Genomic DNA, 12,283 nt, shown 5'->3' on the forward strand with positions numbered 1-12,283 from the left:
AATTTCCCTCTTCTTACCGCTTAAGCGCGACATTCATTTTACTGCGTTAGGCTTTTAACATTTTATTTTTAGAGACGTTTAACATAGTAATAATTATAAATTGGAAACTTACCACTGCAATTTTACCTAAATTGCAATGTTAATTATTGTTTTTAAATATTTGCAAAAATTAAGTAAAGTCTACTACTCCATGAAACTTACTGTATTCCTGATACAGGTAACATTAAGGAAGCCGTGAAAAAATCAACAATATTCCAGATGCGGATGTTATTACTGCAATATGTTATATAAATAATATTGTTAAAATATTAAAATGAAAAATAAATCATTACATAACCTTACCGTTTGTTTTAAGTTCGCATTTATAGACTGGGGGGGGGGGGGAAAGACAGACTTATATCACACAGAAAACATTTTATAGCAACAATGTTGAAGAAGGATATTTTGGTTTTCCGAAGTTACCGCCATTAAACAGAAATCAAAATGGAGATTTCATTGCAACTAATTAGAAATTCGTCTTTCAGGTATGTAATAAACGATCTTCGCACAAAATAATGTACTATACACGAGCGGTATGTTTGTTTTCATGTTCTCGGAAATTAAAAAAGCTCAACTACGTTTCGCTTTTTCAATCTTTTCCTCGACCATGAAAACGTCAACATACCGCTCTTGTAACGTATATTACTATGATCAATTGAATTAGCTATATAGTTTCGAACATAATTATATTAAGTGCTACAAGGATTAGTTTTAGCCTGAATTTTGTCCTCAATCTTGAACAACTTCAAGAATTGAGAATTTACTGCTATTATGAGAGCTAGTTTAATTCGAAAGTATGTTTACAATATCATTAATCATTAATCATCATCATTATCATGCACGAATTTGGACCTTGTTTCGATCTCCAGTTCAAAGTCGTCTGCAAATCTTTTAAGTGTCAGACTAATTTTATTTGTCTTTTATTCAGAATAGTACAGCGGCAATAATTTTCGTGTATTTACTTTTTTATGTAGATAAACACCATGTTTCCAATTATTTTTGTAATTTTGAGTCTTTTCTAATTTATTTATATATTCTTATATATCTTAGAATATCTTCATTCCACTTGTCATTCGGGTATATCCCCAGTTCCCTTGAACATATCTGCTACAACTCAGCCTTTTCAATATTGTTTCCTAACTATCCAAATTTCGTTGGCATTTGTTATGCAATTGCAAGTGTACTATATACTTTTAGTCTGGTCGTTTTTTGACCTTGTTTTGGTTTCCCTAATATCTTAGAAAATTTTGTACGCTACTGTACTTTTATCTGTAATTTATTTCCCTTTCATATGATAATCGAGACTCGGGTATTTGAAAAAAAATATTTCTTCCAATATTTTTATCTTCAAATATAATCTTGCACGTTATTATCTCTTCACCTTGAAGTCCATAACCTCGTTGTTTTATTGTTTACAAGACATTTTCATTCCAAATCCTTTTACGATGTTATTTATTGTGAATATTCCTTTTTGTAAAACTTCATCTTTCTTTAACGCATATAAAATTTTATTTAATGCTGTGTCATTTTGAATTTTTATTTCTTTATAGAGTAATATACAGGTGAGCAGTAAGTAATGTCGTTAATTTCAGGAGGTTATTCTTTGAGATATTTCAAACAAAAAAGTTTAATATATTTTTCCTCGTGTTTGATTCTTTTTCGAGATAAAAATTGTTTTATATGAAACATTTCATATCGTGTTTTGGGAAAGCCATTGATTTAATTCTCAATATTCTTAGTTAGTTTAAGAGAACAGTGTATTGTGATAATATATGATTGAAAGAATTTTAGTTTTGTCCTTTAAATTTTTATTCGCTCGGTTGATATTCATTGAAAGTTCAAGTTCTATGTTTTATGCTAAGATGAGAATCAATCGAGTGAGTTGGCTCAGATGGTAGCGTTTGAGACTCATATTCAGGAGGTCCCGGGTTCAAACCCCGTGACCGACCAATCTGACTGGGGTATGTCATGGTTTCCTTCAGTCACAAAGGCAAATGTCGGATTGCCATGATTAATCACTGCCTCAATTACCAATACGATAAACATGAATCAAAATCTATAATCAGTTAGGTGAACACAAGCTATCTACAACACACAACAGAAACCCACATATCCTAACATGAGATATGACCACAAATATTAAAGCTTGTATTAAAAAAATTAATATCGTAACCAGAGCAAGAAAATAAATGCAGCATTTTCTGCTGAAGCCACTAGTAATATCAATGTAATACATATACGATGATATTCAAACTTCATTTGTTTTTACTATAATGATATGTTGTGGGTTGCTAAGCTGCAAGATGCATGTACGGTATTACAGAAATGGTAACGGATATTTAACCGGAATAGGTGCCTGTTTGAGGGAGAGAATGTTTTAATATGATGGAAGATCACTAAATAAAACAGAAATATTTCATTTATAGCCTTCTCTTCTGCTACGATACTATTTTTAAAGCTCTGGTACATAGGGTTTTTAAATTACTCTAAACTTCGATTGTAAAATTCCGTAATTTAATTTTGTTTTTTGTTTTTACACTTCAAAATACTCCTTGTTATGTGAAAAATATGTTACTATATCCAATTCGATATGCTTTCATTGCGTCGTCAGATGCTCTGGCGCCATTTTTGAAGCTCTGTTGCACAGGGTTCTTAAATTGCATTAAATTTAAATCAAAAATTTCCGTAACTTTAATTTTTTACTCCATTACCAGAAAGTTACATATCTTCAGAACTATTAATGCTACATGGTACATACGTTTTTTTAGGCTATTACGGAAATTTTAACTGCAAAAAAAATTGTTACTTTATTGCAATTTAAAAATATGCTTGCATATTTACATAACATTCCTTTAAAATTAATTATCAAAATTTAATTTTTTTTTTTTGTTACAACTCAATGTCAAAAAAGTGTTGCAGACATTTTATAGGACGCGCTTTTAGGAATAAAATGGCATATACTTACTTCTTTACAAATGGTTTTTAAGGAACCCGGTGGTCCATTGCCGCCCTCACATAAACACGCCATCGGTCCCTATCCTGAGCAAGATTAATCCACTCTCTACCATTATATCCCACCTCCCTCAAATCCATTTTAATATTATCCTCCCATCTACGTCTCGGCCTCCCCAAAGGTCTTTTTCCTCCAACCTCCCAACTAACACTCTATATGCATTTCTGGATTCGCCCATACGTGCTACATGCCCTGCCCATCTCAAACGTCTGGATTTAACGTTCCTAATTATGTCAGGTGAAGAATACAATGCGTGTAGTTCTGCGTTGTGTAACTTTCTCCATTCTCCTGTAACTTCATCCCTCTCAGCCACAAATATTTTCCTAAGCACCTTATTCTCAAACACCCTTAACCTACGTTCCTCTCTCAAAGTGAGAGTCCAAGTTTCACAACCATACAGAACAACCGGTAATATAACTGTTTTATAAATTCTAATTTTCAGATTTTTTGATAGCAGACTAGATGATAAAAGCTTTTCAACCGAATAATATCAGACATTTCCCATATTTATTGTGTTTAATTTTCTACCGAGTGTCATTTACATTTGTTACTGTTGCTCCAAGATATCTGAATTTCTCCACCTCTTCGAAGGATAAATCTCCAATTTTTATTCTTCGATTTCGTTTTAATGAATTACTGTATCCTGGACTTTGTTTTTTTTTTTAATTAGGGCCACATTTTTTTTTTCAAAAACTAATCTCGAATTTAATTTCTTGTAGCAATGATATATCTACGTACAAAACATGAAAATTGGGCACTAATTAGGGCATAAATAATCATTTAACCTTCCTCACACATTTAACTTTTCATGTTAAAATAATACGAAAGCAAGAATAATAAATTCCGTAATTGTTTTCAGCAGTGTATTTTACTACATAATACTTTTATTCCAATATGAAAAGTTTCTTTCGATATTAGAGTAAGATTATGTTCCCCCCTACTCTTCACATAGTTCACACTTTACGTGATTATTTTTTAGATATAGCAAACGCCATCTGAAATCGATGGAGTATAGACTACACGGAACGCAGAAAATGGTCTGGAATGTGCGATAGGAGGCAAAGAGCGTGGAGACAAACGGAACAACCCGAAGTGAACACAACAGCGCGGCTACACAGTCAACTGTCTTCAATTGAATGAGTGATGGTGGCATCAAGAGATGAACGTGACGTCTCTGGTTGACCCTTGCTACTAATTATCACTCGCGCTGCTGCAGTGGATCTTATTTTTAGTTCAGTTCACTGATTGGAGCAGCAGTGTTCGCCGCTCCAGTGCCGTGAGAAGTCCGCTGTTGCTCCAAACTGGGTATGTACAGCATATTATTCAGTGGGCCTTGACAGTGTTGGCTGCGTGCAGTCGAGCCGGCGGCCTTGGCAGAGTTTGTAGAGAACACACATTTAGAATCGTCTAAACAAGACGGTCTGGGAACGCCATCATTCCAGAAATGACGTGCTACAACACAAGGCGATTAAAACCGAGTTTTCGTAGTATGTGAACGCTGTGGTCATGGGTTCTAATCTGACAGAATATCAGACTATTGTCTCCGGTGGGGAGGAATTGAATACAGCCACAAAATAGTGTTTCGTATGGTGCCGGTAATGCTTTCTGCTTACATTTAAACACATTATTATTATTATTATTATTATTATTATTATTATTATTATTATTATTATTATTAGTGCTTTTACCTGGCGGAACGCGCCGGAACTTTTTTGTTCTGTTTTTCATCAGGAACTGAGAAATGTGTTTGTTAATAATTATGGGTGCTATGCATTGGCATTTCGCTAGCCCGTGCTACGAGCGTGCTAAACTAGCCCCGGCTATCGACTGATTACTTGTACAGGATTCATATCATATCATATCGCTAACACTGGTTTATGAATACGAAAAACGTTAGTTCGCTGATCATCCACCGGAAGCCCAAGCTAAGAATGTCTGTGAATATGCTAGTGTGTGTTCAATGACGGCAGATTTGCAAAACAAAAATATCTATCTTCAACATTGTTGCTTTAAAATGTTTTCTGTGTTTACTATACTCCAGCAGGCCGTGATATACGTCTGTCTTTTTTTCCCCACAGTCTATAAATGCGAACTTAAAACAAACGGTAAGGTTATGTAATGATTTATTTTTCATTTTAATATTTTAACAATATTATTTATATAACATATTGCAGTAATAACATCGGCATCTGGAATCTTTTTGATTTTTCCACGGCTTCCTTATTGTTACTTGCATCACGAATGCAGTAACTTTAGTGGAGTTGTAGAGTTTACTTAATTTTTGCAAATATTTAAAAACTATAATTAACAGTGCAATTTAGGTGAAATTGCAGTGGTAAGTTTCCAATTTATAATTATTACTATATTCAACGTCTCTAAAAATAATATGTTAGAAGCCTAAAGCAGTAAAATCAATATGTCACTTAAGCGGTAAGAAGAGAGAAATTGTTATGTGTGTTAGGTTGGGAATACTGAATGTGGAATTTTAGACTTACCGCGGATTGGTTTTGTGCGGAAACCAAGCAAATACGCACGATCTCGCACAAACCAATTTTCAACACATTTATCACAGCCACAACACATTTCAAAACTTATTGCACTATATACAGTATATGAAATTATCACTACATTAACACATTCAATATTTCACAAAACATACACTGAACGAACTAAATGTAATTATGAAAGTCGCCATATTTTCTTCCCGCCATCATGATCCACTTCCACTAGATGGCACCCGACACGAAGCTTAGCAGGGATGACAATACATGAAAGCGGAAAGATACTAAACATGAATGTTACTACAGGTGTGTGGTATTATGTGACAAGTTAGTTTAGATTTAGATTAGGTGTGTGTTCTGTGACAGGTTAAGTTACGTTAGATTAGGTGTGTATTATTGTTATATGTTGGCGACACTGAAACCCACTCCATTCTCTGCTTCAAATTATGTCACATTAACAAAATATGGCCGTATTCTTCATTCACGCATGTGGATTTTCGTATAAAAGTAAGATACGTATTTGGGGTGGGTTGGGTGGGTAGATAGCTCTCCCGATGATCACATCAATATTCTAAGTCCAAGGCATTTTCAAGGTATTTTAGCAATAGTGCTAGGGACATAAGTAACCTTCACATTATTATTATTATTATTATTATTATTATTATTATTATTATTATATTATATTATATTATATTATATTATATTATATTATATTACTGTATATTATATTATATTTCAGTGAACTTCATTCTAAGTAAGAAAATGTTTTAACATATATAATTTGTGAGCAAATCCTGGGTAACTTTCGGTGTTGGACCCCGGACTCATTTCACCGGCGTTATCACCTTCATCTCATTCAGACGCTAAATAATCTAAGCTGTTGATAAAGCGTCGTAAAATAACCTTACTTACTGGCTTTTAAGGAACCCGGAGGTTAATTGTCGCCCTCATATAAGCCCGCCAATGGTCCCTATCCTGAGCAAGATTAATCCATTCTCTATCGAGGAGACGGCCTCCAGATATGGAGGGTAGCTGTGAATATATTGAATAAGCAGTCGCGGACAGCCGATGAAGGGTGGTCCTCCAGCTTGTGGGTTGGGCGATGGGCTATCAACCCATCACCGTAAAACACAGCTTGTTACGAATCCTTCAAATAAGCCTCGGAATGGGACTGATTCTCTGGCACGTAAAATAAGCTGGTACAGACACTCATTCTACCTCACTTCGATTATTGCGACGTTTTGTTCAGTGATCTCAGGATTGATTCCGCCCAGAAACTACAGCGTGTTCATAACGCGTGCGTCCGCTTCATTTGTAATGTTCGATACTATGATCATATCTCACCTTCTTTCGAGAAGTTATCATGACTTAGGTTACATGAGAGGAGAAATCTGCACTCACTTTCTGTCCTATATCGAATTATGCACACTTCATCCCCCTATTATTTATTCGCTCGTTTTCATACTCTCTCTCGCTATCATAATATTAATACTCGATCACAACGCGATAACACGCTAGAAATTCCACTTCACACATCATCTCTGTATTCCTCATCTTTCACTGTTGCTACCTCTCGTCACTGGAACTCTCTGCCGCCTGAAGTCAAGGGCTGCCGAACATTGAAATCTTTCAAATCCAAGTTAGAAAATTATCTTATGACGAGTTGCCAAACTAACTTACTATTATGACAAGTGTTGTATTGCATGTTTCCACGTATTCACATTTTTTTTTATGTTCTAGTGATATTTAACTTATTTTATATTTTTGTTTTCATATTTTCCGATAATGGTATATCTCTAATGTGATAAGTTGAGCTACATATAAACATAATTTTCCTTACTGTGTATACTTAAAAATATTGTATTCATTGTATGCTTTGTACTGCACTATTGTATTACTACTATTAGTATTATTATTGCTATTAGGCCTGTTATTATTATTATTTTATTTATTATTATTATTAATATTATTATTATCATTACTATTCTTATTTATTATTATTACTATTATTATTATTATTATTATTATTATTATCAATAATTCTTATTTTTTAATACTTTGTAGGCCTCATTTATTTTTGACCTGCTGTTCACATTTTATTATGCTTTTTTCTTTCTTTCTGTATGTTATATATTATGTCTGATTTCTTCTTACTTGTTGTTTACATTTTATTATTATTATCTTATTCAGTTTTGTGTGTACTTTGTAAATTTGTAGTGTTTCTATAACGCAGTTTTTACTCCTGGTTGAGTGTTAGAGAAGGCCGTATGGCCTTAACTCTGCCAGGTTAAATAAATCATTATTATTATTATTATTATTATTATTACTAAAATAAATAAAAAATATATAATTTTTTCTTTAAAGTAAACAGAACCACCCCTTCTAAAATCTATATGCCGCTAATTACTATACATTGAGGGAAAACACTGCATCATTCTTTTGGTCCGTGTAAAATACTCAATTTCGTATTGTATTTTTGGCCCAGGGGAAATACTCGGCTTTTAGGAAAGTACTTTCCTTCAATTCACAGATTTATAGTATGGCAGGAAAAGTGATCTAAGGATCATCTCGGATTGAAAGCTATACGTTGAAGGTCGGACGGTGAAGGTAAACCAAGTTTTAGGATTTTAATATTCGCACAATAGCTGGAAAAATAACTGTAACCGAAAATAACAAGTCTGGAACTGGGACAAGTACAACAGCTACTCTCCGATGTACGAGCGTCCTTCGAATGATGTGGACAGTGACTAAAATTGTTTGTCTCTGTAATGTATTCACGTCTGCTGCTCCAGAAATGGTAGAAACATGTTGTTAAGTGAAAATTTGTATAACATTTCCTAGAGGAGCAATGATAAATTGGCGTACCTTCCAAATGAGGTTTATTTATATTTTGAGATCCATATATTCCAGCAGTTACTAAAATATTTCTACCAGCTGGGGTAGGTACAGCAAGTTTTGACGTTATTGTCACGTGTTAAGTGTCTAGTTCGTCTTCTATTTTCCTGTCAGTTTGTATTGAAATATCCCACAGTATAGAGATGTTATATTTTGTAACATCAGCTACTATTTTTCTCATTTATTTTCATATTTCAATATTTAATATTTTGCATATATTTTTATGCCTAGCGGAACAATCAAGAAAATTCTAATATGTGACGTCACATGACCTAGTCCTTTTGTCAAATTTGTAACAAGGTTTATATCAATTATATATAACTTATTGTAAATCTCTTGAGATTGTGTGACAAGCTCTCTTTATTCAGTTATATGCAGTACCTGGTCTTCAGATGTAATAATTATAATTCATTATATTATTAATAACATATTATTTATTATAAGGCCTTATAAGCTATGAAAGCTCTTAGCTTCTGAGTTTACAATATAATATCATTGCACCCTAATCCGACAAACAATGTTTCAATGAATTTCTAAAAATTTAGGTATTTTGTCACGTTGTCCAAATATTTCAGTCTAGGTCTTCCCAGTGTCCTTTTCTGTGAACACCCTTTTACTATTCTTTCTTCTGGAGCTCTTAGCACATGTCCAATCCATCGCAGACTTCTTGCTTTAATTCTGGCCACAATATCAGGGTAATTGATGTCATTATTATTATTATTATTATTATTATTATTATTATTATTATTATTATGGAAATGTAAAAATTGGAAATTTATCGTTTGGAAAGCTGCAAAAATTCAAATATCTCGGAGCAATAGTAACAAAATAGGCTATATATATGACACTCGGGAGAAAATTAAACGCAGAATAAATGTGGGAAATGCCTGTTATTATTCGGTTGAGAAGCTTTTGTCGTCCGATCTCCTCTCAAAAAAACTTGAAATTTGGAATTTATAAAACAATTATATTACCGGTTTTTCCGTATGGTTGTGAAACTTGGACTCTCACTTTGAGAGAGAACAGAGGTTAAGGGTGTTCGAGAATAAGGTGCTTAGGAAAATATTTGGGGCTAAGAGGGATGAAGTTACATGCGAATTGAAAAAGTTACACAACGCAGAACTGAAAGCATTGTATTCTTCACCTAACATGAATGAATGAATGAATGAATGCTAGCCATGATGTCCCATGTTGGGCACAGGCCTCCTGTGATGGGGTTAGAACCCCCTCGACAGGGATGGCTCAAGTGTACTCGCTTGGTGAGCCAATCCAGGCGAGCTTGTCGTGTATACTACTTTTGTGACATGGTTAATAACCCTGTTAGACTTTAACTAGTCTCAGCACTCTGTTCTTTGTTCATTTTTTTTGCACCACCCACATAATACTAACACCAGCACTTTGACAAACACTGATTGCTATTTACACTATTTAACTGACACTTTCTCAACACTGACTTTACTATTCACAAAATTTGTGTCACACTTTCACTAATACTGACTTTACTATTTACAATAACTTAACACTGATTACGTTATCTATTTACAATGACCTTCCCTTTCCCCGCCTCTTTGGTAAACATGTCAGACCATCTGAGACGTAGTCTTCCCTGTCCTCTCTTTCCGATGTAGGGGTCCCACATCGTGACTACATGGATCCATCTTGTCTGGTGTAGTCTCGCCATCCCCCCCACAAGGTCCACTTCGTAATTAGGAACATTAAATCCAGACATTTGAGATGGACAGGGCATGTAGCACGTACGAGTGAATGTAGAAATACATATAGAATGTTAGTTGGAAGACCTGAGGGAAAAAGACCTTTGGGGAAGCCGAGACGTAGACGGAAGGATGATATTAAAATGGATTTGAGGGAGGTGGGCTGTGATGGTAGGGACTGGATTAATCTTGCTCAGAATAGAGGACCGATGACGGGCTTATGTGAGGGCGGCAATTAACCTCTGGGTTCTCTAAAAACATTTCCAAGTATTATTATAGTGATAGACGTCTCATGTATACGCCATTCTTTTCTAAGGTTAAAACGTATTATTACTACTTCAAATCAGAAAAATGTAGATAAATAAAATGTTAGTTATCGTATACAGCAAGAGTTGAAGGGGGCAGGCCTGCTTTGAAGGCAATGTTACATGTGGTCAAGATCGAACTGTGTGTCACTAGCCTATACTCTGACTAGCATGGCTCCTCGAGTGATGATAAGGCTATCCACGATGTCATCGATCAATCCTGTTGTTTGCTTGTACTCAGTTTCAATTTTAATTACACGGTTACATAATTACTCCGCATAATCATAACAGCAGGTAACATTGCCTTTTAATAGGGACATGCCTCGCGATAAGATATCAGCCAATTAACTTCGATTCTGCGTCTCACACATTGCCACTCTCGCTCGCACTTGCATTCATATGACAGCTGATGTTATGAGTTGGTGCTGCCCGTATTTTTTAGTAAATGGTGAAACTTCAGCATGACAATGTTTTAAAACGTTTGACGTCTTAAGGAGGAATGGAAATGGATTTTTGGCTGGTGGAAAATTATGTATTTATTATTTTTACTATTTTATTATTTGGATTTTCCTCGTATGACTACATTAAAATTGCATTCATTTTAATTTTTAGATTTTCTGGGAAGGGATTATAAATTTACTGTAAATTTACCGATTTTAGGAGGAAAATAGTGTTTTTTTTTTTAATTTTCCAATTTATTTTTCTCCTTCTTTAAAACGGTTAATCATATATGATAATATTGAAATTATATCCGTTTTAATTCTTAGATTTTATGGCAAGGGTTATACAAAATTTTAATTACAACACTCATTTCCCATAATTTTACTGATTTTGGCGGAAAATTATGTAAAATATGTTTGAGTCTCTCCAATTTATTTTTTATTTCCCTCTCTAAAATGGTATATCACATATGACTACATTAAAATTGCACCCATTTTAAGTTTTCGATTTTCTGGAAAGGGTATTCATTCATTCATTCATTCATTCATTCATTCATTCATTCATTCATTCATTTATAGTTTTGCACAAGGTAAGGGCTTTCACTGCAAACCCAGCATTTTCCAATCTGTTCCATTTTCTCTCTTCCTCTTTGTCTCAGCATTTCATCCATATACATACTGTGACAGCGACGTGAGAATCGAACTCACGACCAGCGTCCCGCAAGAAAGCAGATCGCACAGGCTCCACGGAACATTGAATGACGTCGCGCGGTGGAGAGAAGAGAGAGGGTGTATTACGTCACGCGACGAGTCCGCGCGCGCAGCTGCGTACGGAGGGAAGGGGGAACGGACCTTCCCGGCCCTTCCAGAAATGTCGATGTAGAGATATTGAGATAATTCTCTACACACCTGTAGAAGGTTCTCGCAACTATGATTTTGCTATAAAAGAGCAGGCGCCAGCGAACTAGAGTTGTTGTTGTAGAGTTTTCAGTTATTCTGTCAGTGAGTAAGCCAGAGCGAGCAAGCCAGTCAAGCCAACCGGAGTTCGACTCGAGTGTGCGTCCGCATCTGCGTCAGCATCCGAAGGCCTGAGTTCGAGTGCAGTGGATCGCAGTTGGAGGGACCTGAGTTCGAGTGCAGTGGACCGCAGTTGGAGGGACCCGAGTTCGAGTACAGTGAACTGTCTCTGAAGGTCTGTGGTTCGAGATACCGTGAACTCGAGTGACTGAGATAGAAGAACTGTGAAATCAGAACTGGTAGTTCTGATTTGTAAATAGTGCTTTGTAAATATTAGTTAAGATTAACAGTTCATTGTTGTGCGTAATAATCCAAGTAAACTGTCATTGTCGTCGGTGGAGTGCTATAACGAATACTGTGT

The 12,283-nt window shown here is 35.0% G+C and overlaps 1 protein-coding gene across 2 annotated transcripts in view; it reads left to right on the forward strand.

Annotated features, from left to right (window-relative positions):
• Positions 1 to 4,123: 4,123 nt before the first annotated feature.
• LOC138695089 (aminomethyltransferase, mitochondrial) overlaps positions 4,124 to 12,283 on the forward strand; it is a 91,309-nt gene continuing 83,149 nt past the window's right edge. The window contains exon 1 of one of the 2 annotated variants that reach the window (XM_069819478.1): positions 4,124 to 4,357. Coding sequence is in view for 1 of the 2 variants with exons in the window: in XM_069819477.1 (XP_069675578.1) it covers positions 4,639 to 4,647 (9 nt within the window). In the remaining variant the exon portion in view is untranslated. Of the gene's footprint in view, positions 4,358 to 4,406; positions 4,648 to 12,283 lie in introns of those variants that run through there. The other variant, XM_069819477.1, reaches the window with a different exon arrangement.

The sequence above is a fragment of the Periplaneta americana genome, chromosome 2, assembly GCF_040183065.1.
Source record: "Periplaneta americana isolate PAMFEO1 chromosome 2, P.americana_PAMFEO1_priV1, whole genome shotgun sequence".
NCBI lineage: Eukaryota > Metazoa > Arthropoda > Insecta > Blattodea > Blattidae > Periplaneta > Periplaneta americana.